At 36.2% G+C, this 27974-nt stretch overlaps 2 protein-coding genes across 3 annotated transcripts; one reads left to right on the top strand and one right to left on the bottom strand.

The window, feature by feature from the left end:
• The first annotated feature begins 99 nt into the window (after positions 1-99).
• Positions 100-6927, top strand: LOC129001705 (serine/threonine-protein phosphatase 6 regulatory ankyrin repeat subunit C-like). Its single transcript, XM_054429100.1, has 6 exons — positions 100-188; positions 985-1189; positions 1984-2178; positions 4853-5399; positions 5968-6100; positions 6713-6927. The coding sequence occupies exons 1-6, from the start codon at positions 180-182 to the stop codon at positions 6833-6835; spliced, it is 1212 nt and encodes a 403-aa protein (XP_054285075.1). The 5' UTR covers positions 100-179; the 3' UTR covers positions 6836-6927.
• Positions 6900-27974, bottom strand: LOC129001704 (uncharacterized protein C18orf63-like). 2 transcript variants are annotated; one of them, XM_054429097.1, is made up of 12 exons: positions 27844-27974; positions 25210-25378; positions 24621-24756; positions 23325-23499; positions 22020-22158; positions 14740-14836; positions 12959-13117; positions 11870-11974; positions 10255-10479; positions 9699-9938; positions 8915-9037; positions 6900-7962 (listed from the first exon to the last, which is right to left on the bottom strand). In XM_054429097.1, the coding sequence occupies exons 2-12, from the start codon at positions 25365-25367 to the stop codon at positions 7717-7719; spliced, it is 1803 nt and encodes a 600-aa protein (XP_054285072.1). In that variant the 5' UTR covers positions 25368-25378; positions 27844-27974; the 3' UTR covers positions 6900-7716. The 2 variants fall into 2 exon arrangements, with proteins under 2 accessions (XP_054285072.1, XP_054285073.1); XM_054429098.1 differs by lacking the exon at positions 9699-9938.

Here is a 27974-nt window from a genome sequence, read left to right as displayed (position 1 = left end):
TCCCGGTCTTATGATTTGTTTTGTTTGGCTAGTAAAAGTTGAACCTTGTCCTTGCATCCAGAAGTACTGATAAGAAAAGAGTTACTTGCTGTTTTCAAGAAGTGCTAACTTCCTACTTCAAGCAGATGAGGTTAAGAGAGTTTTGAAATGTGATTGTCAGTTTGATACAATGATAAAAGATGAATGAGGTAATATTTGTCATAAAAAACAATGCTATAGAATGTTAGATGTTCGTTATATTTCCACATTAATTTTACCTTCAAGTTCTGACAGAGTTCTTGTTACATTGGATTTTTAGTACAAAATATATTACAAGGTGAAATAGGATATGACACATAATGTATGATGGCATTCACGTTTTATCAAAACATAAGTCTTCTTATTTACAGAGGTTTTGTAAAATAAAAATGTCAATTTTTTACATAATCACCTTTATGTTTCTCTTAACATTTTGAGGTTAAACAAAAGAGATTAGATTACAGTACTTATGATTAGGCACATTTATTTTTTCTATATATTATTTTGTTAAAAGCCTGATAGCGTAATACTGATTATATATTTTTTGGGGACAATTGTTGAAGTACAATGTTTTTACAATTTAACTGCAACTAAAAACCTACATATGTTTAAAAATTTTGAGTATGGCAATACAATTTTGCACATTTTTTGTGTATTCAATACAAAAAGCCCACAACTATTTGACATTAGAGCTGAATATATTTGGTACATTTATATACTACATGATTAGTATATAGTTTGGGTATTCAAGCCAAGAACTAAATAGGTTACCTCTTTCAAAAATACTTGACAAACTCCCAAATATAAATCCCTCAATTTTATTATACCGTAGCTTAAAATATCTTATTCCAACCATGATTCTTAATTTTGGATCCAAAAGCAACCTATTTTGTAGCCTAAATTAATATAATAACAAATATTTAAAACCATAAACCACGATTTTTACAATTTGTTTTAATTCTGAAGGAGTGTGATGGTGAAAGCATCCACCATGCAACAGCTGAAGGCAATTGGGTGAGGCTGAAAGAGCTACTTGCTGAAGGGGAAGATGTGAACGATGTGGATCAGCTGGGATGGACACCCCTCATGCATGCAGTACACAACGGACACCATGACATTGCAAGGGAGTTGGTGTGTAAAGGTGCAAATGTCTCGATCTGCAACTATCATGGTTTGTTGAAGTCGTAATTAGCAAGAGTAGCGCATTGTCTTTTCAATTTGCCAGAGCCGTTGGTTGTCTGTAGCAAATAGCAAGTACCATTTACTGTGCCTGTTAGTAAGTACAACATTGTGCGTCTTAGATATCAAGTGTCGTTTTACGTTTCATATAAAAGTACCTTTGTCGTGTATTCTGGTAAAATAGTTCTTTAATCTACCCTTAACATCAACAATAATCAAAACATAAGACAACTACCCTATATAATTTTAACATATTTTATATTTTTTTGTAATAATAACTATATAATTTCTTTTTCAAACTACAATGGTTTTAAATAAGGAAATTACTGACCAATTAACCTAAGGTTATAATACAAGGTATATGAAACACCTAACCCTAACACTTGAACGTAGAAATTCTTGAACAACAGTCATTATCAAAGGGAAATGACACTATGTGATGCAAAGGAGGAAAGTAGGTATAGTCCTCGCCACCCTAAGTTGAGGCAGCCAAAGGCCGCACTAGATATACACCGTGCGGCCTTGGGCTGCCTCAACTTAGGGTGGCGAGGACTATAACCATAGTTAGTTTTTTTTAGCATTTTTAATGGGATAATGCTCAATAGTCTTGTTTAATTTAAGGGTTCTTTAATGATTTCATATTTCACAAATTAAAAAAAATTATCTCCTGTTTCTTCCTTTCCTTTGCATAAATCCAAAGCCTTGAAATATTACCTTGTATCTACAGTATTACAGTAGGCCTACATTCAATATTTTGCTATTGAACATGTTGTACAATATTTCCAGGAGTTACAGCCTTCACAATTGCAACTCTCATGTTTGCGGAGGATTTACAGCTGTTGTTGTACAACAGTTTGTCATCAGAGATGAAACCACAGGAGAGTAGCATGTCTCTACTAGTGGCTTGTGCTAATGGGTTACACCAGGCAGTAAAATGGCTTCTACAATATACTTCAGCTGAAATCAATCATGTATTCAAAGGTAAGAACTTATGTTGGGTTTCACTTTTTGCTACGTTTTGTCAGGCCCACTTTTATAAACGGGCAGACTGGGCATATGCCCTGGGGCGCCGGCGGTCGGGACGTGAATGAGCCATGCGAATGCTTATGAAGTTAAACGGGGCGAAGCCCGCGGGTACAGCTAGTATACAATAACCATAATAAATAATATGGGTTGGTGTAATATGGCAATACACCAGCTGATTTTTTGTTTGCAATTTGGGTGACGTCAGCAAATTACGGGAACAGCACACCTATGTATTTTCCTTAAACCACGGTAGGCCTGTAGACTACAGCTGTTGATGTGCCCCTCCTCTCCCTACCACCCACCATCGCCACACCCACCCCCATGCACAAGTCACAACTTACCGCGCGGCGCCAGTCAGTACAGTAGGCTACTGCTTATGCTTAGTCAGTAGTCAGTAGGTTGTGTTCATGTTGTGCCTGCTGCACAGTCATAAAATCAGTCACAACACAACCTAAACTGTGACAGTCACTAGTCAGTGTTGACACTCACACTGCAGTTAGTGAACCAGTAATAAATAAATAGAATTTTGATACAAGTAGGACTATAAACAGTGAAAAATGCATAAAAACCTAGTGGAGCCGAGAACCGCAAGCGGTTGGCTCAAAGAAAAGAAAGTCAAGAAGTATTTTTAAAGAAAGTGAAGTGTACTAACCAGTTTTTCCACTGATTCTGAATTGAAAACTCCCTCCCGAAACGAAACTGGTAAAAAAAAACACGCTAATGTATAAATATATATATGCATAGGCCTATATAGACTATATAGGCCTATGCATATATATATTTATACATTAGCGTGTTTTTTTTTTACCAGTTTCGTTTCGGGAGGGAGTTTTCAATTCAGAATCAGTGGAAAAACTGGTTAGTACAACCATAATATAGTTGTAATATAGTAGAACCAAAGATAAAACATACTCCCTTAGTAGAACCCCGTTCAATACGTGTGGAATGAACTGCACACTGTACTGTACTGAACAGTAATCAAATCATTCAAATCACTGCGTAGTGCTATTGGCGCAGGGCAAGAGGCATTTGCATATAGGAACTGTCAATATCATTGCACTCACCCCAACCCACCTGCTGTAGATTTCGGCAAACTGATGGTCAACCACCTTCCCTCTTCCCCTCCCTACACGGCTGTGGTCAAAACCATTTTAGTTATGTATATATAAGGGGGGGGGGGGCGCTGCTTTTGGGTTTGCCCAGGGCGCCACTGACCCTTAACGCGGCCCTGCGTTTTGTGTGTTCTGTGTATATTACAATCCGTCCAGTAAAATGATTATTGTAAGCCCTTGAACAATCCTTGTTGATCAAGGATTGTAGAAGATTGAGAATCTTCTTTTCCTACCTCCTCCCAAAATATTTACTTGATGTGACCATGAAGCTGTAAGGGCCTCTTCACACTGGGCCACCATGGTGGCGACACTGGTGGCCGGTCAAAATGCGCATGGACCACCAGCTCAGCCACCAGTGCAGCTGCAGCCACAAAGGTCACAGTTGGACGTCGAAGAGGCAGGTGCTTAGCGTATATATTTTTTTGAAATTGTGAAAACATAAGAAAAAAACGTATTTTTTTGTTCATCCGTTTTTATGAGATATAAGTACCAGAGAGACTTTTTTCATTCACTACCAAGACCTTAAAAACACCCTTACACGTTTCACAATTACTACTTACTCAAGAATGAGTGTTTTAAGTTTTGATGAGCTTCTGGGAAGTCTGAAAGATAAAATATCTCCAGAAGAGAAACTGCTACTAACGTTGTGAAAAATTAAATAAAAACATAGTTAATATACCATTTATTAATAACACTGTAATACCTTGACTCAATGTATACATTGCAATGACGAAAAGATGTAAATGAAATAGAGTACCTACCGTATACATTTTGTTATATCAATAATATCGATTCCCCATATTTATTACCTTAACAACTTCAAAAGATTAGTAAACTAGTATACTGAGTAATGCCCGCTGGTAGTGACTGGTGGCGCTGCCAGTCGCTCCAATGTGAACAGTCCGATAAGAAACCATGGTACGACGTGGTGGCGCCACCAGACTGGTGTCTCTGAAAATCGCTACCCTGAGCCACCGCATTTCTGGTCCCGCGGCCAGACGCGCCACCAAAGCTCAGTGTGAAGATGTCCCATTTAAATCAATGCTAATGTAACGTAGCCACCATGGTGTCGCCACCATGGTGGCCCAGTGTGAAGGGGGCTTAACTTACAAATAATATTTAATGTTTTCACAAGTTTGAACATTTCTTAAAGATGGTTAATCAATCGGCCATATTAGACTCTACGTGTAAGTAAATTTTGACTTGATTACCACTGGAAGCATCTGCAGTTTACTGTACTTACTAAGAACACTTAGCGATAACAACTAGCAACTATGGCACTGTAGCAGCAGTGAGCCAAGTCACCAACTGTGTCAAAGACCTCAGAAGCAGTTTTAGTTGGTGGGCTTGAACTAATCACAAAATTCATTAGATATTTCAAATGTATATATTTTCAAATAATTGAGGATTTTTAAAAGAATAACCTGCTCAAAACTTAATTAGATATCCAAAATACCCTTAAGCAAGCTAGTTTTAGTATTTCACAATTTACTAAACTTGTGTATTTTCAATCACAGGAGTAACTCCTCTAATGCTGGTCGCCATGACTTCAGGAGATTGTGAGTTGGCGAAACTGTTGTTGGATTCCGGAGCCGACCCATTCGTAATCAGTCCATTGGGACAAAATGCATCAGAACTTGCTCTAGCGGCTGGTAATAGAAAGCTGTTCCTACTTCTCAACCCTACAACACCTACGCACAACATCCGCTTTAGCTTTGAAAAAGTTGAAGACACAGATTTTGAATCTATAGATCCAATTTTTACCAACCAATTGTATGTTGATACTCCAAGAGATGGTAAAAGCGCTCAGTGCCGTCCAGTGTTTAAGAATAGTGATGATGAGATCAATGAGGATAAACAGTATTCCAGTCCATCCATGAAGAGTGTTTTTATTCTATCTCCACAACAAAGGACTCCAGATAGTAGAGGATTGGTCTGTCAGTACAACCTGGCAACTATTGCGACTCCGAGGAGGTTTGTAACTAAGACACCAAGCAAGGGGCGCAAGAGGAAACTCACATCTGTCAATGGGTTTTCATCTTGGCTTAAAAAAATTACTAAAAGGTAAAATTTAATTTAACCATTAATGTTCTGCTTTGGGAAATTTGTAGCATGAATAAAGTTTAGAAATGGCATGAGAAATGCATGGTTATGAATACAAAAACAATACACCTTTTTCAGCTGAATTTATTCATGTAACAAATCATAATGTAAGCAATAGTTAGTTTCCTAATTTCACTGAGGAGCTCCAAAAATAATCATAAATCATTAGTCTAAATAATGATCTGTTTTTTGTTTTCAAAGGAGGAATGATCTTCTTTGATTTTGACTTAGGACACTTGTGCCAAGTTTTGTTTAAAAGCAGTCACTAATTAATTAAAATATTTCACAACAGTACAAACTAAAAATGAAATTGCTTAAAGAAAAAGGAAAGAATATTATATAGGCCTACAGTAAACACTTAACTTCAACTTATGGAAAAACATATTATTAGAACCAATTCCCTCATTGATAATTGTGGTACAGTAACAAAATAAAGTTCTGTAGAAGTCCTTGACTTGATAGCAGTCAAAAGTTTGGACTGAATAATGTTTTTGCGTACCGGTAATTAGCAAAAAACTTTGATTTTTAGGAGGTCCAAGTCTTTGGCAGATGAAGATGACTATGATGACTTGAATATTAATAAACAAAATGGAGTTGACTTTTTAAAACTGTTGAAAGACTTAGGACTAGAAGAATTTTTCCCTGTTTTTAAAGAGCAAGAGGTGAGTACTGGTACTTCCAGAAGTTACAAATAATCCGCTGCCTTAAAAGGAAGAAATACTTAATAGAGTTATAATTTTTAGGAATATAAATACCCTGCAGTTTAACTAAAAAAACCTATTTAATAATTATAAAATTTTCATGCCTTGGGAATTTTCAGATATTTTTAACATTTTAAAGAGTCAATCATTTAAATTTAGTAGAGCCATTTATTAAATTGCTTTACAAGACTTAAATGCTACCAAAAGTAAGGTTATATTTGACTTAGTCTGACAACAAAACCTACAACCTTACGCTCCTTTCACAATATATGGAGTTTTCCGTCTGGTTGTAAACAGTATTATTTTATGTTGTGTCTATGACATTATAAACCGTTTTGACTGAACGGTGAGATGAATGTGTTTACAGTATCACATTAAACATACAATAAACAGTGTCCAATTGACAGGTCGGATTGTAAACAATAATATTGCGACAGCTGATGTATTTTAATCTACGCCTGGTGGGCATGAGATCGATTAAATACCAAACAGTATGAAAGATTTCATTTAACAACATATTATAGTTATAGTTAATTGAAGTACATCTAAATGTTGTTTTTTTCATTATTCTAGCTTGACATTTGGACATTTCTCTCACTGACCGTCCATGATCTTGCAGCAATGGGGATTGACAAAGCTTCATCGCAACTCCGTATCTTGGCAGGAATACAAACTCTCCGAACAACTCAGATATAGGCTTTAATAAAGACAAAATTAGGTTAAGTTTTAAACATTTTATTTTTAAACAATTTCATGGATTGTATGTATTACAAAGATAACAATTAAATTATTTTTGACAATTTGGTTTACTATTTCAAAACCACACACAGCAAGGTTGGGGGATAGTTCCAAGACAATATTTTTATATTACTAAGAAAAGCAAAAGAAAGTTAACACATTTTCAAAGTACATACAAACTAGTCAGTATTGACTATATTATTAATCATCAGTAAAACTACACTCAGGAAGATTTTAAATTATTTTGTTTACCCATCGAAATATTATATATTTAAAACAGTAATCTATACTCCAATCCTTCTACAAAAGACCTTTCTCGTATATTCTATAATTATAATGTAACACATTATGAATTGATTTTCCCTTCAATCCATTGTGTAACTTCTAACCTTTAACAAAACTCGTTTGACAACTACACACAATCATTTACACCATAAAGACAAAAATTAGACAAAAAAATATGTTAACTTTTCCTCTATCACAACCTTGGTTATCACAGGCGAATCTTATACATTGGTATACCAACTTTGTAACTCAATCTTAGATTCTAAAGAAGTGTTCAACATTAACCATAGCGTTAGTTTAAGATTGCTGCAGACGTATTGACCTTTGAAGAGACATATTCAGTAGCTAACTAAAAGATCAGCCTAGTCACTGAGGTTTCAAAGTCATTAATGTCCAGCAGCAATCTTCAACTATGGTTGTGATCTTCAACACAAGCCATTAAAGCCTCCAAACAAAGGTTGTAACATATTCTAAATACAAAGATTAGTACCTCAAATATCACAGATTATGGCTCCCAAACATTGTATTATCACTCCTGTAACGTGAGCATGACACTACATCTCTTGACTGCTGGTGTGGGTCGCAGATGCAGGTGTCTCAGGAAGCAGGTGTAGGTGAGCCAACACCTTGTTGACCAAGTCACTTTTCTTGTCCTTGATCTTACAATGAACCCCGACCTCTCGCAGATAAGCTATCAGCGTAGTAGTGTTCACTTTGTCCAAACCTCCCTTTTTCTGTGCAAGTTCTTTCACGTCTACGTCTAGTTGTAGTTGTGGCCTGCTCCTTGATTTCTTGTTGGTCTAAAAAATATTATTTGGGTCAACACTAATGCTGAAGATTGAACCAGAAACCTTAGAAAAGAAGGGGGAATTTGACTCCATTCAGCTACTCAGTCAATACTGAGTTTACCCAGCCTTTGCAGTATAGTACGAGGGTTATTCCAAAAGTAAGGTACGATTCGCTGTAACTATTTGAATTGGGTGCCAAGGACAAAAAACTCATGCACATCGACTCCTGGTATGCCTTGCGCGTCAAACACCGCCATTAGCGTTGTTATTGTTGTTGTGTGCTGTTTATAGTGTCAGTTCACAATGTTTAAGACCATTGATCGGCCCGCCGACTGTGAAGTACGGTTTGTGATACGGTTGGTTATCATTAGTTTTAGTGATAAGGCTCATGTCTGCAAGAAACGTTTCAGCAGCAGAAATTCATCGGCAGATTGCTGAAGTTTACAGTCCTAACATAAAGCACGAGTCACATTAGGCTGACCATCAGCGGCGAATTGAAAGAAGCCGCTACTGTCAGGGTAATGTGACCACAAAATTTTCAGCTGACACAGCCGGCTTGGTGATGCTGGTGCCAGCTGCTGATCACCAGCGGCGAGCAGCCTGGTGTGACCCGTGCTTAATGAATGACTAGTGACAGTAAAGTGTGCAAGTGAGTGCAAGCTTTTAAAGAAGTTAATAAAACCACAACATTTTGACAATTATTTTTTATAATAGTACATAGATTAGGAACATAGAATGAAGGATTAACTCCAACTCCAACTATGTTGCTTGATAATTTTAGTCTGATTTAAATCTTCTATAGTAGGCTCTAAGACCCAAACCAAGGTGGTGTATGACCAACTCATTCCTTAAGAATTTAGATTTCCCATATCCACCATTAAAAATTACAGGTTTTAAGTGGCGGCTACTATACAATAACAATTAACACTGCTGACACGATACAACAACAAAATAGCAAACTTACATTATCAGGGAAATTCAATAGCGTTTTCACTTTTTTTGGTCTGGACATAGGGTTTGTTTTTGGAGAACCAAAGGAAGGTTGAGCAGAAGTATTCTTTTTCTTCAGTAATTCGAATAACAATGGCTGAAACAAAAGAATCTTCAGTAAACAACCAAATTGTTTTGAAAAGCTAATAGAAAATGTATTAACGAAGTACAGTTAAGTATGTTAGTTGTTAGATCCCTAAATCCGATTGCTTTTAGGAAACCAAAATCAAAAACAATGAACAAAGTTCAGGAATCTACTAATTAATTGAATATTTCAAACCTGGTCTTACATAATATAGGATATAGGTTTTGATGGAGACGAAGATATCTCGATACAGAAGTTTAAGGATTAGACTTAGTAGAATTACGGTACATAAGCTACCTAATACTAACACTTGTACTTCTCACTAAACATGTAACGCACCTTTCAGCAAAAAGTGTTGATATTTAGCAAAATATCTCAAAACATTATCATTATTATTATTATTATCATCAATTTAGATTCATTAGCAAGGGATATTCATAGACTGCAGTTGCCATTTATTAACATATCAATTAAACTTCACTAGTAGTTTGATATACCCAATAATGCGTGTCAGAGCGAGACGGCCAGTCACGTTCTTACTTCAAAATTTGTTTCAATCCCCAGAACTCCTAGTTGTAAACTGTCGTTATATAAAAGTTGTTTTATATTTTTACTAAAATTTGATTTGATAAACAAATCAATACAAACTACAACAATAAAACAAAAAAGTTACTGCGTCAGAGTGTAGTTTTGTGGATGACCGAGCCAAGCCAAAGACTGGTTTCATTGGAGTGCCACAAAACATAGTTGGTGCATGAGGAGGAGAAGCAGACGACGTATGAGTTGAGGTGGAGGTGGAGGTGGTTGGTTTTGTGCGAGAGGTGAACTTAGGCACAAACACAGGCTTAACTGGAGCAGGTGGTAGAAGTTGGGAGAGGCGGGGGAGAAAAGGAGGAGGACTTTGACTTCTTATCTGTAAACAATAAGCAAATTAAGCGCTAAAAAAATTACAAATATAAATTGTAAAAAAACTACATCCACTAAAGAAGTTTACTAAGAAATAATAAACAAAGAAGACAAACAGTGTTGTTAGTATATCTCACTTCTTGGATTCTTTTTTCATTACGTAAACTATATATTTCTTTCAAACTTTCATAGTAGGTCCAGGATTAAAGGAAGATGATCATTATACACTGTACAGTTCCTTTTCCCTAAAAAATACAGTGGTAGTATGATACGTAAATTCAATATTGTAACGGGCTTAACTGTTACTGTCCTGTTTAACTTACCGGTACTTTGTTCTCCGCTTGACTTCTTGGTCTGCTCATAAGGGTTTGGCTGATTAGTTGGCTGTATTGGCTAACTGGCTGGCTATATTGGCTGACTGGCTGGCTGTAATGGGTAACTGGCTGGCCACACATGCTTACATTCTGGTTAGCTTCCGGGTTGTCTTCCTCTATGTACTCCTTCTTTCGCTCAGGCTTGACCTCGGTCAAGTTGCTTGGGTAAAGTATCTGTTTTAAGTTGAATCATGCAATTTAAAAGGGCTAACAAACTAACGGTACATTACACAATTTTTTTTTTTTCATTTCACATTATGCTTATTGAACAAACAATAAACCTCAAAAACAATATACAGGGTGTCACAAAAAAGTGTGATGGGCTATACAGGACCTAATTCTACACGCAAAAATAAGTCAAAAATGAAGAATAATATTTATTGGATTTCGGCTTAGTTTAGCCGTAATCCGCCATTTTGTTTTTTGGGGAAAATATTTATTATTTCAAAATCCCTTTGAGATATTTTTACGAAACTTGGCAAAATTTTTTACACTATAGTAAGTAACATTTATAAAAAAAAATTATTATTTTAACTTTCCAAATTTCAAAATGGCGGCCGTTTGAATTTTTTAATGCCAAATTTCATGAAAACCGGTACCTAAATCAAAATTTTGTAAGACACAAAAGTTTTAGTATTTATTATGACAAATCCAACAAAACAAAAATCAATAAAATCGGTTCATAAATAAAGAAGCTGTATTTATTTTAGTAATTTAGACTGAAATTATTAATATTAAAATGTATTAAATGTAATGTAATAGTTTATGTAACGTATTAAGTAATTTCAGTCTAAATTACTAAAATAAACACAGCTTCTTTATTTATGAACCGATTTTATTCATTTTTGTTTTGTTGGATTTGTCATAATAAATACTAAAACTTTTGTGTCTTACAAAATTTTGATTTAGGTACCGGTTTTCATGAAATTTGGCATTAAAAAATTCAAACGGCTCCATTTTGAAATTTGGGAAGTTAAAATAATAATTTTTTTTATAAATGTTACTTACTATAATTTAAACAATTTTGCCAAGTTTCGTAAAAATATCTCAAAGGGATTTTGAAATAATAAATAGTTTCCCCAAAAAACAAAATGGCGGATTACGTCTAAACTAAGCCGAAATCCAAAAAATTTTATTCTTCATTTTTGACTTATTTTTGCATGTAGAATCAGGTCCTGTATAGCCCATCACACTTTTTTGTGACACCCTGTATAATCAAGTTAATGGTTTAGCTCTACACTTATGATTCAAGTGTGTGAGTACAACAATAACCGACAATAACTAAGTCATGTCAAAAACAGATTTTTTAAATGCTTAAACACTGAGAACAGAAAGAAATTCGTACGTTAATGACGCTTCATGGATTCATGGTTAGACAAATACGTTGGGAAACAAAAGTGAAAGCAAAGGAAAGAGTGTAAAGGCTTAAAATGAAAATTATGATACAGTACTGTAACAGAACCTTCATTCTACAATAAACCTTTAATTATCTAATAGTATTAGAGTTCTAAAACAGATTCCTTAAAATGGCAATATAATAATAAGAAATTTGACTCTTACAAACCTCAGAAAGGACATTAAGTTTGGGCATTGCGTAGCGGACTTTAGCATCTATTGCAAATGGATAGCCACAGATGGTTGGCACTTTGGAGTGAAGGTCTGCAAGTATCTGGGGGGAAAATAAGACAAAACTTAACATGTGCTGTAGATTGATTTGTAATAATGAAGGTATAAGCTATACTTCCACATGATGAACACAGAAATGTATAACTATAAAGGTTTTTTTTTTAACCCATGAGAGACATTAAAGTATGTTCATATAGTAAAATAAAACAATCTATATGGGAGTCAATAAATTGTATTAGAGCGGGCACGTTTTTAAATACCTCTGCCGCAGCAATCCTACCGACTAAGCGAATTTCCATTTTTCAGAATTGATTTTAAATTAAATCTATTTAAATAACATTAGGTTTAACGAGTACCTAGGTCTGCTGCTACAAGGAAACTAATAAAGTGTGTTTTTTAGTAAAATATTATTAGCTTAGTATAAATTATATAAAATTTTGATCAAAATATATCCATAAACAAGCCAACTAGAACATTTTAAATTTTATGTTTGTTTTTCTGAATTGTTTTTAAATATGAAATATGTTATGTTGGCAAATTTAATGGTACTGGTAGAACAATTTTCCTGATTTTGAAAATTCATGGTCCAATGGAGAAATTCATATGCATAATCCATGCATTTTTTCATGGTCACAAGAATTCATGCATAATTCTAGGTTTTCAAGGTTTTCATGGCTGGTGGCAACCCTGTGCACATTTCGGGGAGGGGGAGGGGTTGACCCTGAAAAAGGAGGGTCCGACAGCCCCCCCCCCCCTCGGAAAAAATGTGCAATTTAAAGCCTAAAAACGTATTTTTATACGTATTTGAGCTCTAACATGGGCTCAAACTAATAGTATTTATTTTAGACAATAAAATATAAAATCTTTCGGGGGGATACATCCCACCCATCCCCCCCCCCTGAGACCGCCACTGATACACACCGTTCATTGTATCACCTTCTCAGAGAACTGATGACCAAACTGTTTATCAATTAGGCATAATTTAATTACCAAACTAGTTCTAGTTCACTAATTCAACTGAATATACCTGAAGCAGGACTCGCTCTGGCTCTCGTTGGCGAAGAAAGACTGGCCGTCTCGCCCTGACACACATTATTGGGTATGTCAAACTCTCAGAAAACCAACGCCCAAACTTGACTGTGACGTAAACCACTCCTTCCTCACTATCAGGCAGTCTGTAGCCATACTGTGACATACAAGTAAATATTACCATAGCGTGGAGCAGTTTTCAAAAACTCAAGTAGACCAGGGTCCCACCACTTTATCATAATAATCCTGCCGCAAAAACACCCTGCAGACTACGCAAATTTCCTTGTACCTGGCTGGATTTCTACTAGGGATGGACGGGTCTCGAAATTTCGGGAAATTTTAAATCTTGTTCTACGAGACAAGATTCTATTTTGGTTGAGATTTTTTCCAGACAAGATAAAAAAAATAATTTATTTTAAAAAATTTAAATTAAAAAAAAACTTTGCGAAGGCGTTTTTATTTAGTTAGGCTTATTAACTTTTTACATGGAAATATTGCTTCAATTGTTTTCTAATTTTTTTGTTACATAGCAAATTATGAGAAGTTTTGTTAGTGTAAGCAGTGTCAGACATGTTTTACTACTGTAAACATAGCCAAAATAAGTCACTCCAAAATCATTCTAAAAATAATAATACAAGACTTAAAAATTGTTACTAGATACTTAACTAGTAAAGTAATACTGTTGTTTTAGACTTATAAATTTGATATTTTTCAAAGCTGAACTATATAGGCTACTAACTGATATCTCCATGTTTCCTATGCCAAAGAGTTATTTTTAATAAGTTAGGCCTTATTATTTTTATTTTATACTGATGTTTTCATTAATGTTTCCTAATAAAAGATTTTAAATATTTTTGTCCATTATTTATTTTTGTATTCAACCAGTCTGTCATAAATCAGTAGGTACGGTATTTAAAAATGTTTAAAAAAATCAGGTTAAAATGTGGAACGTTCATTTCCCGTTATGTATGAGAAGGGAAATCCCGTCTCGATCTCGTCTCAAAATTTTATGAGAAATAAAAAATCCTGTCTTGACTCGTTTCAAACTAAAAATCCAATCTCATCCATCCCTAATTTCTACAAAAAAGTTTCTTAAAATTCAGTCAGTTTCATTTTATTTTTAAATAACATTAATTTTAATGAATATGCCTAATTAGGTTTGCTGCTACAGGGAGGGTAATAAAATGTGTTTGATACTGAAATGTAGCTTAGTATGAAATTAACAAATTTGCCAAGCTTGATCAAAATATATCCATTAACAAACAAACTACCACAGTTTATTTAACCATATAAAAAACATGAGAATTTTACATGAGAACATGAAAGTTTTTTTTAGTTTATCGGTAACCTTTGGGAATACAATGCTACAGGATACTAAATTATTTGTTTAACTTTAGAATATAGTTGATAAATAAATTGGAAAATTTTATTTTTGAGGCTCAAAAAATGAAAAAATCCAGTTATTATTCCATACAACCCTGTTCCCATGGTCTGAACATGCTGGTTTGCGAATTTGTTTGCATAAAGGTAGGTTGTCATGTGTGTACCAAATTTAATCAAAATCAGATAATTTGTACGGGTTATTTTTGTTTTTAGCTTCTAGGGACATCAAAACAAAAAAGTAAAACGGTCCCGGGTTGCTATAGTAAAAAAACTAATAAAAGAAAAGTAATAAAAAGTAAAAAGTAATAACAGTAAAAATTCCCTATACGAGAAATTCTTTTAAATTTTACTTAATGCACTAAATTTCAATGTGCATTAATGTATTAGAAAACTTACAGAATTTTTCCAGTGTCTCTTAAGGTCCTTATATGACTTGAATAAGGAATTTTGCGGTATTGAACTTGACACCATCTCAACGTTGGCTTTGTTCAAACTAAAAAATACAGTGGAAATATAATTGACACAGAATTAATAATCAAGATATTGGCAAGTAACAAGTATAAGCAAGTGTAACTGTATGTAACTCGATAGTGTAACTGGAATATTCTAGTTAGTTAATGGTCTGCCTTCAAGTATAAGCAGTAATAAAATCCATTTTGTTGTATAGCTCGTGACACGTAAGCTGACACTTGGGCCTAGTGCAGGTAGTGTTGTTTGGGGGAGGAAGGAGGTAAGGAACAGACTGCAAACATTTTTACTGACTCATCGGGTGTATACCATGTTTTGTATACTTGAGCACTGTTGTGTTCGTGGGTTGAGTTGGACTTAGGAAGTGGACTGATAAATAAATACGATAGTTTTACATGTTTAACACACGGCTACAAACGGGTGGTTAAGGTTTGAGTTTTGGAGGTAGACTGGCTGTTGAAGGGACGGACGTACATGGACGGTGGTGTGATGTAGGTGGAGAGGGGATCAGGTGATGTTTGTAGCCAATGAGATTTATTGAAAATCATACGATTCATAGTGGCGTGATGTACAAGGAAATCATAGCTACAACGGATATTAATATTCTTATATTCTATCTATTCATCTATTCTAGGGATTGGGTACTTTTCTACATCTAGACTTGGGTTTAATGTAACCTTAAAATCTCCGCAAATACGGATTCCACCGTCTGGTTTGAGAACTGGAACTATGGGAGTGCCCCAATCAGAACTTTTGACTGGGAGAAGTACGCCTTCTTCTGTTAACTTCTCAAGCTCTTTTTCTACTTTAGCTTTCAGTGAAAAAGGTATAGACCGTGGCTTAAAGTACCGAGGTGTGGCGTTAGCTTTCAATTTTAATTGAACTGGTTCACCTTTGTATTGACCTAATTTATCAGTGAAAACCTCGGGAAATTCTTTAAACAATTCTTTGGTTAGTTCAGTGCAATGTTTACTATGTACAGTTTGATCGATACTAGCGTTATTATCAATGCCAAAAATTTTATCTTTGAAAGATATTTCCACACCAAGGCTCTGAAGCCAATTACGTCCTATCAGAGGATGAGCTCCCTTCTTAATTACATACAATTCTAGACATTTGCTTACTCCTTGATACTGTACATCTACTTCAATTTTCCCTAACGGAACGATTGGTTCATTTGTGTATGAACTCAGAGATAAGTCAGTGGATAACAATTTACAATTGTTGAGATTCTCATTGTAAAAGTTTTCACTACATACACTTACGCTTGCGCCTGTGTCAACTTCAAAATGAATTGGTTTTCCCTGAACTGTTAATTCTACTTTAATAGGGCTTACTTTAGCATTTTCTACTTTACTTTCATTCATTTTGAATAAATTTGGAATATCTTCCTCATAGCTCTCAGCTTTAGGGTTACCATCGCTTGCACTCGTTACTGCTTCTACATAATTATGCCTACTGTTGTATCTATTACTAAAATGATGAGAATGTTGTTTTTGTGACTTACTCTTAGATCGGCAAACCTTAGCAATGTGATTCTTCTTTCCACACGCGTTACACGTTACACCTAACAATCGACACTGATTTCGTAAATGAAATGCACTTCCACAACACGAACACTGCACTTTGTTGTCGTGCGAAGAGCTGCTTTTGGGGTGATTGTGGTGACCTGAAGGTGCGGTGACGGTGACACTTGATGGTGCGCTGCTTCCGCCTGGTACTCTGCGATGGTGTGACGTCATCTTTTGTAGTCGCTCGACGTTGCGGCTCCCGCTGATCGACAAGGCTGCGGCATTTTTCTCAGCGGCTTCTGCTGACGTGATGATTTTGACGGCTTGGTCCAAAGTTAGGCTGGTTTCTGCTAACAATTTTTGTTTGGTCGACTCGTTCCTGATTCCGGAGACTAGACGATCCCTCAGGTAGTCATTTAAAGATGCGCCGAAATCGCAATGTGTAGACATCTTCCTTAACTGCGCGATGTATTCCGCAGCTGATTCTCCCTCGTGCTGAATTCTTTTGCTGAACTTGTATCTCTCGGCGATGAACGATGGTTTCGGGTAGAGATGATCCTTAATGATAGTGACTATTTCCTTAAAACTCTTCTTCGATGGTACGTCGGGCGTGCACAGATCCCGTAGTAAACTATACGTTTTAACACCAGCAACAGTCAATAAAGTGCTAACCTTCTTCTCCTCCTTAATATTGTTACATTCGACGAACAGTTCGAATCTTTCTATGTATGAAGACCACGTCTCGGAGTTCTGGTCGTACTCGCCGATGCTGCCAATTATCCCGGCCATGTTGGAGTAACCCGACACTTCACTACTATCTTCAAACAACGGTAGTAAGTCTAAGTCCACTACGTCGTCCGACATTCACAAACGCGTTCGAAATTTACACTACGCGGCACAATCGAACAGTTGCATTGCGCGGTATGTAAATTTGACCGACCTCGTCGCCATTTGTTGTGTTCGTGGGTTGAGTTGGACTTAGGAAGTGGACTGATAAATAAATACGATAGTTTTACATGTTTAACACACGGCTACAAACGGGTGGTTAAGGTTTGAGTTTTGGAGGTAGACTGGCTGTTGAAGGGACGGACGTACATGGACGGTGGTGTGATGTAGGTGGAGAGGGGATCAGGTGATGTTTGTAGACAATGAGATTTATTGAAAATCATACGATTCATAGTGGCGTGATGTACAAGGAAATCATAGCTACAACGGATATTAATATTCTTAAGATATATTACAAGCACCTTCACGTGTCGCGAGGACAGTTGACGCCACCTAATGTTTTTGAAAGTAGTCAGTCAAGTGCCTGCTTACATGTCACGAGCGTGTACATATACATGTACTTGTATTGTAAATAGTGTAGTGACCTTTGCAATTAATTCACCCTAGACATAAAAACAAAACTAAGAGAATAAAACGTTGTTCTCATTTAAAACCAAAAATGAATGGGAGAAATTTCATAAATAAACAGGTACAGCTAGTCACAGCTAAGCTGGCACTTGGGGCCAGGCGTGGCAGGGTAGGCAGTGTAGGCGGGGGGAGAGTGGAAGCCAGGTAAAGACCTTTCTGCCAACATTCCGCTGCTGACTCACGGGGTTGGTGCCCCCGCATGATGACTAATAGTAGCCACTGTTATGACAACATTCTAGAATTCCTAAACACTCTGCTTTTATCAGTCAGTCGTCAGATGTGCTAGTGGAGTGTTGTGCTGGGGTGCTAATTTTAGTTATTGATTAACATTTAAGTGTTAATATGGCGGACTTTAAATCTAAGGTAGGGATTGGGGGCAAAGTATTAACAAGCCAAAGTAGGGAAATAGTGTCGAACGTATACAAATTTATGAAGGAAGAGAGTGCCAACGGATTGACTGTACCCATCCAGAAGGCGCGAGAGCGGACTGCAGCAGCTACGGGAGTGTCACAACGTTCAATTTCACGGATCAACAAGGAGTTGGAAGCGATTCACGTAAGTGAAGAGGAAGTCAAATATTTTTTAACGCCTAATAAAAACAGAAAGAGACAAAAGCCCATCACCGGGTTGGACAATTTCTACGAGTGTGTCGTCCGGAGGTTAGTGTACGAATTTTATATAACAGAAAAAAGGCTTCCAACTGCAAAACTGTTACGAAACTCACTCAGGGAAAAAATTAATTTTAGTGGAAGTGAAGAGAGCGTCCGTAGAATTTTGAAAAAGTTAGGGTTTTCTTGGAAAAGAACGCAAAACAACAGGAGAATACTTATAGAAAAAACAGAAATTAGAGAAAAAAGAATCACTTATCTTCAGGCGTTAAAAAAACACAGATTAGAGGGTTGACCCATTATATACATGGATGAGAGCTATGAATGTACGGATCATGTGTCGGGTAAAATGTGGTCGGATGGATCTAAAAATGTATTGCATACTCCAGTATCTAAGGGGGAAAGGTTGATAATTGTCCATGCTGGAGGGGAACAAGGGTTTGTCCCCAACGCTTTGGCTATGTGGAAGGCAGGGAAGAAAACTGGCGATTATCATGATAACATGAACAATTCGAATTACATTCAGTGGGTCACTAACCAGTTGTTACCAAATATACAGCCCCGATCTGTATTGGTAATAGATAACGCAAATTATCACAACAAACAAATTGACAAAGCGCCAAACTCCATTAGCAGAAAAGAAGACATGATCAAGTGGCTCGCTGAGCGAAATATCCCCTACGAATTGTCTATGTTAAAACCGCAACTTTATAGAATCATCCAGGAACATAAACCCCGACATGTAACATACGTCCTAGACGACATCCTAGAAAAGGAAAATCAAGGCCACAGTTTACTACGTCTTCCTCCTTACCACCCGGATTTAAATCCAATCGAGATGATTTGGGCGGAAGTAAAGAATAAAAATGGCTTATATTACCTGTCCGTCAGTGATCCTATTGTTGTCGTCTTATGCGACCGGTTTCAGGATTATAATCCCATCATCAGGCTGATAAAAATGTCATGTCACTCAAGTTGAGGTCGTCGGTAAACATAAAAAACACACATACAACACGAAACACGAAAATACGGAATAACATTGCTAGCTACTGGCCAGTACAGGACACTACGACGCGGCACGGGTAGTTACGTGGTCATGACTGAGGTGTCCTTGCTCCTCTCCCGTTATCTATGGAATGCCGTTGGTATTGTTGTCCTATTCTAATCGCTGCGTCATAGATAATGTTGGACTTGAAAGAGGTCTGTTCATTTAAAATGTGTTGTGGCTCATTCTTGATGGATTTGTAGATCTCGAATTCCTCTAAACAATCTAAAAACCGTCCTTTTTTAGGGTAACTATGTAAAATGTGTAGGTTATTGTCAAGGCTGGAATAATTATGGTTACTGTCTGCGAGGTGGTTGGCGAAAGCGGATTTTTGCTGGGCTATTGTTTTGGATGGAATGTGCTCTTTAAAACGTTGCTTAAATGAGCGAGTAGTCTGGCCTATATAATATTTAGGGCAATCATTCCAATTGATCTTATATACTCCAGTCTTATTGGCTTTATCAAGACTGTTCCTTTTGCGCTCTTTAAATATTGAGTTAAGTCTATTGTTGGCCCTGAATGATACACAAACGTCATTTTTGGCTAGTTCAACTACCCGTGCCGCGTCGTAGTGTCCTGTACTGGCCAGTAGCTAGCAATGATATTCCGTATTTTCGTGTTTCGTGTTGTATGTGTGTTTTTTATGTTTACCGACGACCTCAACTTGAGTGACATGACATTTTTATCAGCCTGATGATGGGATTATAATCCTGAAACCGGTCGCATAAGACGACAACAATAGGATCACTGACGGACAGGTAATATAAACCATTTTTATTCTATAAGTGATCCTGGGCCACTAAGCATAATGGAAGTAAAGAACCATGTTGCATCTCACAACACCACCTTTAAATTGGCCGATGTGCAAAAGTTATGCGAAGAAAAATTTGCTTCTATAACTGCTGACGATTGGAGATCAAGATGTGAGCACGTGAAAAAAGTGGAAGACGAATACGCCGCCAAAGAACCAGCTATTGATGATATTACGGAGCAATTTATAATAAATGTGGACATCAGCAGCGACGATGACGAGGATCTCAGCGATATGTCTGGTATCGAGGAACTTTGATGGACTAAAAGTGAAACAAGCGGCAGATTAATATTTTGAGGTAAATTAATTTTGTTCGGCACTTGTAAATTTATGTATTGTATCGTGACACAAGCCAAAACTATGTTATTTCTTTTCAGTTTAAAAATCATTTATTATATTAAATGTAAATATATGTCTTGTATTAGCGTGGCTGTAGCAAAGAGACTGCTTGTGATTGTTATAAAATGTAATGCCTTTTTAATAAATGGTATTTAACTTTATTGTTTTATAAGGTTTTGATTGTATTTTGATTTCGTCATATATATAAACTTTACATCGTAACGCGGCAGGAGCCAAAACAATGTTACCGGTAGCCTACTAGCCTATTTGTTTGTTTAAGATGAATAATGTTTTATTGCAGTATATTTATAGAATTGTTATTGAGATTATAATTGTCTTGTAAATGAAATATTCATTATTTGTAATCTGGTTTGAAAGTTTATTGCCTTTGTTATAATTTTGTTTTATGCTGAACATTATTGTGTTGTAAATAGGCCTATATATCGTATAGTGAGAGAAGCCAAAATATGCAATTTTTTGGGTTTAATAATGTTTTATATCACGTTAAATGTATATTTGCTTATTGTGATTATTATTGTATTGTAAATATATGTTTGTAGCGTAACTGAAACCAAGATACTGTTATTTGTAATTGTTTAGTTTTATTGTTACAGTTTTGAAATATTAATTTTCCTTATGATTGTAATTACATTGTAAATATAGATAATAAAAGAAATAACAAAAAAAGCCAAAAGGCAGCTATAAATATTGTTTGAGTGGGTCTGTGATGTTAGTTAGACCATTCATTCAATATTGAAGCAGCTAATAATCACAGTTTGTTGAGTAATTCTCACTCGATCTTTGAAGATTCAGTCAAGGTAATCGTTTCGTAAAAAATAGGTAAGCTCTATATTATTATTTATTAATTTTTTGCACTCATTTCAAAAAGTACAAATTGTTAAAAACCTCCTTAGATATTCCTATTTTATTTATCCCTGCGCCAGCGCCTTCACTCGGACCGCGCGGTCAGTTGACGCAACCCGCACGACTGCAGGCAGTGTTTTTGAACTAGGATAGTAGCGAATTTCTATCGATCGGTCAAGTGCCAGCTTAGCTGTGACTAGCTGTATATTATTATATTCTGCTGGAACTTTCAGAGTTTGCTTCTGGTACTTCCAGTGACCAATATCATCTAAGCATCACTTTGATTTCCTCAGTCTTAGATTGGTCCTTACGATGAGTGTTGTGACTGTTCAAAATTGATCGCTATTGTTATTTAATATTATTATTCAAATTTGATTACTATTACCCTATTACTATTACATTACATATAGGCTACCGTAGCAAATTTTACTAAAATAGGATACTTTTCCTCCATCAGAGTTTATTTCCAAATAATCTGCCAGGGGTAAAAACTAAAAAAATTTTAAACACAACAGTTTATTGAAGTCCAATTATTACAAATTATAATCCAATGCATTTCAATATTAAAGGTACAACGACAGCAATCTACTACATAGTTAGTAGTTCTGAAATCTTACCTAGGCAACACATGGACAGTTTTATTGTTTGCGGACAGATCCCAGGAGAAAGGATGGGATGAGGTAGCTTGGAGGTCTTGGGGAGCAAGCAAGGGAAGTCTCACACGTAGCGGCCACAACACAATGTGCATGTCTACTTCTGTCATACCGGTAACACAACAGTTTCATGTCACTTGGAAATCTATACCTAGATTGATAGGCAAGCATGTTTCTTAAAAAACTTATTTCTCAGCTTGTGTACATCGCAGGGAAAATCTACGCATACTGTTAGAAAGATATTTTCCTGTATATGTGCAGAAACCCTTCATAAATTAAAATAGGCTAAAAAATAAGAACAAAAAATCAATTTAAAATTTAGCAAAAATTTACATGGGTTGCCATGCTGGTGACAAAATAACAACAAAAACATATGGAAGAAATTATTCCAATCACGTGTTTTATTTACACACAGTGTGGGGTGAAAATAGAGAAGTCTGTACATTAGGCATAAATATTTTTGGTTGAGTTTTCTACCACTGGACGACCTCTAGTTCAAACTAATCAATGCAATGTATATGTACATATAACCAACAATCATGATTTTGTTTGTCTTTGCAAATGGTTTGGTGATCCTGGTAGCTCAGTGGCCAGTCTCTTGGTCAGAGCAGTCACGACTAGGTTGCCTACTGTGACTTACAAGGAAACGGTACTAATTTATTTATTTATTTACGGTCTTGAGGTCACCACACTGATCAGTGGACTTAAGGCCATAGACAGACTTATGGTGACCGGCAGTTAAGATTTAAGCAAATAAAAAGTAAAATTGTTGTCAAAGTATATTTTCAATGACAGTGCATTCTTTAGCCTGGACAACTAATCGATGGCTAATGCAAACTCTGAAGAACTGTTTGGTGCCTTAAAATCTACAGGAAACAACTATCATGGACATGATACATTTTTAGGAAGGGTATTGTAACTGTTAATTATATAACGTAAATAGCACTAAGGTGGCAGTACAGAATATAAAGCACTGATTAAGGGTGTGGCATAGAGTACAAGGGCCTAGGCTTTTAGGATTTTTTGAGAGGATAGCAGGCTTACCTGAATGGGAAAGAGTCCAAACTGGCACAGGAAACACAAAACTCTACAACTATATACACAAAAAATGTAAACAAAACATTGTGTATATAGTTGTAAAGTTTTGTGTTTCTTGTGCCAGTTTGGACTCTTTCCCATTCAGGTAAGCCTGCTATCCTCTCAAAAAATCCTAAAACACACTGATTAAATAAGACTACAGTTGATTGATCAAACTAGCATGTAACTTACCATTAATGACTATATCCAGTTTGACAGCATCGCTAGGGGAGGCGGAGAGGAGAAAGTCTCGTCCTCGTACAAGATACTTCTCCACCTGGTTCCAAGACGGAGCCAACCGAGCGAGGATTGTGTATCTCAGACAGGCTTCATAGACTGCATTGGTGAGCGGCAATGGCTCAGTCACCTGCCAACATTACTAGCATTCAAAAATGTGTTTTGATTAATAATTAAAGAATAATATATTGGGATTTAGTATCAAAGAAAGGTACATAGTTTTGATAAACCATGAGTTTTGTTGATGTTTAAGCTTTAATTTATTGGCATTCACATTGAATGTTGCAAGTTTCACTAAACCAAGAAAAAACTTAATACCTTAACCAGTATTACTCCATAATTGTTACTTCTTACACTTCAGAGTAAGAACAACAAGTTTCTCGGAATGTTCGCATGCCATTGAGCCGTTTCCACAACTTAACATTGAAAACCTTTAAGAGTCCTTGGCGGCTAGTGGCCATGTTGGATGATTTCAAACAGCAGCAGAATAGTTAATTATCATCCAAAAATAGTTTTACGCCACACTACATTATTTTGACAAACTTCCCATGCAAGGATTTAGTCCAGAAAACAGCTGTTTGCCACCAGCTTATTCAAATGGGGTTTCATTGCGTAATACTGTTCTGCAATGAGTTTTACCGGACACCAATCAGCTGATTATACTGTATTTGAGTGGCAATGATTGGTTATAAACAAAAACATCACTAGTGATTTTTAGTCCTTTAGTTGGTATAAATATATAATGATTTGTACGGATTAAGTAGTATGGCGTAAACTATCGTACATAACTCGTCCAAAATGTGTTTACCGGACTCGTATGGTAATCCCACACTCATCCGGTAAACACTTATTTTCAGGACTAGTAACATAATATACTATTTCATACACCAAAGTGAAAATAATTTATCTTGTTTAGGTGAGATTAAAAACTGTATTTGTTGTTTTGAATTGATTTCCAAGGCAGGTTGTGGAAGCCAATGGCCATCTTGGATTTGCCCGCCTTAAGAGCAAAGTTAATTTTCATGTCATTTTTAAACAGCCGCTGAATAGTTACCATTCTCAAAATATTTGTTTAAGTACCAAAGTGATTGTAATTAAAATATCTAGTATACTGTGAGATTAAAATTTGTCTTTGCATTTTTTAAATGGTTTCATCAGTTAGAACCCCTAGGCTCCAAGGACTCGTTATATTTTTACAAAAAATTCCTGTAATGTATAACAATAAATAGTAGTCTACTGAGTAAGATTTACCTCTATGTTCATTCTTTCTAGATGAGGAACCAGCTTGCCAGATTTATAATAGCTTTTACTTATTATGATATGTATGTTTTCAACAGCTCCGAGCATGGGAGAAGAAATCACATCAGGTACGGTGAAAATTAAACATCTGTAAACAAAATAATGCACCTATAATGGTATCAGTTGTGTTTTCTAATTCCTAAAAGATCCGAAAAATATAGGCCTGGGGCCTAGTGCAATTCATATATGGTGCCAGGTAAATACAGGAAAATTATTTTAATCTTGATCGGTATCTAGTTTTCTTGAAGTGCATAGGTCACCTTTATTTTCGGCAGTTTGGCATCCACAGAGACGTCAGAAAGGCAGAAATTGAGATTAAACTTGTTTATTTTAGGCTTTATTTTATTTATACAGATAACAAAAAAAATTTTAAATAGGGCAGGTTTGCATAGAACCATTTCTAACAGTCGATTTTGAAGGATTGGATTTTTACCCAAAAGAAAAGTTATTTCCTTTTTTCCCTAAGTCTTTATTATTTTTTTTTCCAATGAACATTCCAATTTGATAACAATCAAATTGGAAGGTAAAGTCTTACACATACCTGCACTTGAAAATCTGACATTGGTATGCTTTGTTTGATATACTTGCTGCATTATTGTCAGAGAAGTTAATCGTTCCTAGGAGATAAATCAAATCTTCATGTTTTGGAATAGTTCCGAATAAGATTGAACGCAAATCTTCATCTCCAAATTGGTCCATTTTCTTCTATGCTAAAACATAGAGAATTACAAAACAGGGTGTCCACAAAAAATTTGTCATTAATTTCCATGACTTTTCATGACTATCCATGACCATTTACCATTGATTTCCATGACTCACGAACTTTACACGCAAATTATAATATAACATACACACACAAATAATACTGCCTGGACATGTTATTTTGCAGAAAATACTGAAATATGTAATAACATATAACAATGGAGTACAATAGGTAAAACAATAAACTAAAACAAACCGAAAACTCATAAAATAATACAACTGTAATAAATTGAATTGTCGAACATTTTTGAAAAATCCTGAAAAATGCTACAACAGTCCGGGTTACAGCTGACTAGAGCATTGAATGGTCCCCTCAAATCCATCCATAATTGGAAATTTCCATGACTTTCCATGACTTTTTGCCTATTTCCCTGACTTTCCATGACCAAAATTTTTTTCCATGACTTTCCATGACTATCCCTGACTTTCCAGAATGTGGACACCCTGCAAAATTATATTTATTTTTTCCTGAAAGTTAAAGCCTGACTTCATTTGAAATGTAAATTTTTTAAACACATAGCTGCACTTGAAACTATTTCCCGAGTTAACAAAATCCAGACAAGACTTTTTTACATCATTCTATAACTTCATTGTTGATGTTAGCCTCCGGATTACGTTGAATATAAAAATTGGTGTAAATACCTGCTTCTTGTAATCCAAAATGTTGCTGTTATGACGCAACTAGTTTCAACTTCTCACGAAGTCATCTTCGGGCGTCCAGGGGATGTCAAATCTATCCGGTCGTGACGCATAATCCTCACCGGTGTTACCATTTTTAGCTTTTACTCGTTAAATCGTACTTTTTTTGTTTCAATGTTCGTGTTTGTAACCGTGACCATGTTCGTGTATGAACGTATGTGTGTATTGACGACCTTCTGATGAAGTGATTTGACATCCCCTGGACGCCCAAAGATGACTTCGTGAGAAGTTGAAACTAGTTGCGTCATAACAGCAACATTTTGGATTACAAGAAGCAGGTATTTACACCAATTTCTATATTCTACTGGCTGGCCCGACAGACTCCGTCCTGTCCTAATGTTGTCTTATGTCAAATGCTCGTTCATTTTCAAGATGAGCTCGTTCGCATGGCTCAATCACGTCCTGGTTGAAGTTCGTTCGCTACGCTCACTCACCTTTAGGTTGGAGCTCGTTCGCTGCGCTCACTCACCTTTTGGTTGCAAATTAGCTGTTGTCATAAATTTAAAAAAATAATAGTGCTGCACCCTGTTGGTATACCTATTAACTTTGGCCTAGCGATAATCTGTAAGTCATTGGTATTTGACTATTATAACTTATGATTAAATAGGCCTACTTAGTGATTACGTATGCAAAAAAGGTTTCTTTATCAATATAATACTGAATTTCACACATTCAAAATAAAAGGCTGACTAAGCAATCTACAAACTTGTAGAGTTCACAAACCCCACAAGACTCTGATTGGACATTAAAAATCTAGAAGTTCTCATCATAACTTAACTTCTAGATTTTTAATCTAAAAACAGGCTTTGTTTTGTACTGATAGCCTTCTCCTAACTTACTATTCTATGCTTGATGCTCATGAATAAAATACTCTGAAGCAATTTACCTTTGGTTGTTTCAGCCAAAGTAGCCTTTTCAATTTTATTGTGGGTTTAATTTGGGCGAATAAGACAAATAACAACTAGGCTTAAAGATGCCTTGGAAAGAATAAACCATTGATCTCAAAATAATTGGTGAACTTGCTAGGCCTAGAGAAGCTTACACATGGTTTAACACGTTCACTGCGGGCGTATCCGTTCGCTGCAGGCCGAGCGCTGTTCAGGTGCTGCCGTAACCGATCGGATACGCACGGCAATGCCTTTCGTATATCTTAGTTTTTGCTCTAGCGTCGGTCGAAGGTGGACCTATAGGCTACCACGTTAGCGTGTAGTGGGGGACTTTCCTTTTGTTGTGTTGTAGGTTGGTAGTAAAATTTCCCCATAAAATCCCCGTCTGGCAAACTTAAAAATCATCTTTTTGTCCCGTCTTTCTCCCTCCAATTGGCAATACAATGGGACCGGCTACGTTCCAAGCAGTGCTGCTATCTGTGAGTGTTTAGCAAACTACGTCGACTCTTGTTATAAAGCAGGACATCACCGCTCGTTATTTGCTTTTCGTCATACCGAAATATGAGAGCCAATCACCCGGCAATCGGGTTTGTTCGACGCTGCGGGCTGCGCCGCACTGAGGCTACGCCTGCCATTTGATGGCCCGCAGCGAACGTGTTAAGGGATTCCAATCTGCAATGTACCGGTCTTAGGCTGCTTAAAGACCAGCTCCATTTCCAATACTAAAGTTACTTAACTTTTGGGGGGTTAGGTCTAGATTTAAAAACGACCCAGACGATTCTAAACTATTATGCTATTGATCAAATTAATAACCTAGCAGACCTTACCTTCCTACCTACGATGTTGAGTGTTGTTGGTGTTGACTAGACTTGAAGGAGTTGTTGTGTTTGTGTACTACCAGTACCACAGCCTACTGACTCACTGACTGTGTTACTTTACTGTAGAGTGAAGTGATCAT

The sequence above is a fragment of the Macrosteles quadrilineatus genome, unplaced genomic scaffold (assembly GCF_028750875.1).
Source record: "Macrosteles quadrilineatus isolate MER2022 unplaced genomic scaffold, UCM_ALF_1.0 Scaffold_8__2_contigs__length_117827958, whole genome shotgun sequence".
NCBI classification, from domain to species: domain Eukaryota; kingdom Metazoa; phylum Arthropoda; class Insecta; order Hemiptera; family Cicadellidae; genus Macrosteles; species Macrosteles quadrilineatus.
Note: the sequence above shows the minus strand (reverse complement) of the source record. Positions and strands in the feature narration are given on the sequence as shown.

What these genes read in the sequence shown, in the direction of transcription:
- LOC129001705 (XM_054429100.1), top strand. An exon ending in AATCAATCATGTATTCAAAG is followed by an intron (nt 2,179 to 4,852) that starts GTAAGAACTTAT and finishes TTTCAATCACAG; the next exon opens with GAGTAACTCCTCTAATGCTG. An exon ending in CTGTTTTTAAAGAGCAAGAG is followed by an intron (nt 6,101 to 6,712) that starts GTGAGTACTGGT and finishes TCATTATTCTAG; the next exon opens with CTTGACATTTGGACATTTCT.
- LOC129001704 (XM_054429097.1), bottom strand. Translation starts at nt 25,367, where the DNA reads ATGGACCAATTTGGAGATGAAGATTTGCGTTCAATCTTATTCGGAACT. An exon ending in TGTCAGATTTTCAAGTGCAG is followed by an intron (nt 24,757 to 25,209) that starts GTATGTGTAAGA and finishes TTTTGTTTACAG; the next exon opens with ATGTTTAATTTTCACCGTAC. An exon ending in TATTGAATTTCCCTGATAAT is followed by an intron (nt 7,963 to 8,914) that starts GTAAGTTTGCTA and finishes AATATTTTTTAG; the next exon opens with ACCAACAAGAAATCAAGGAG.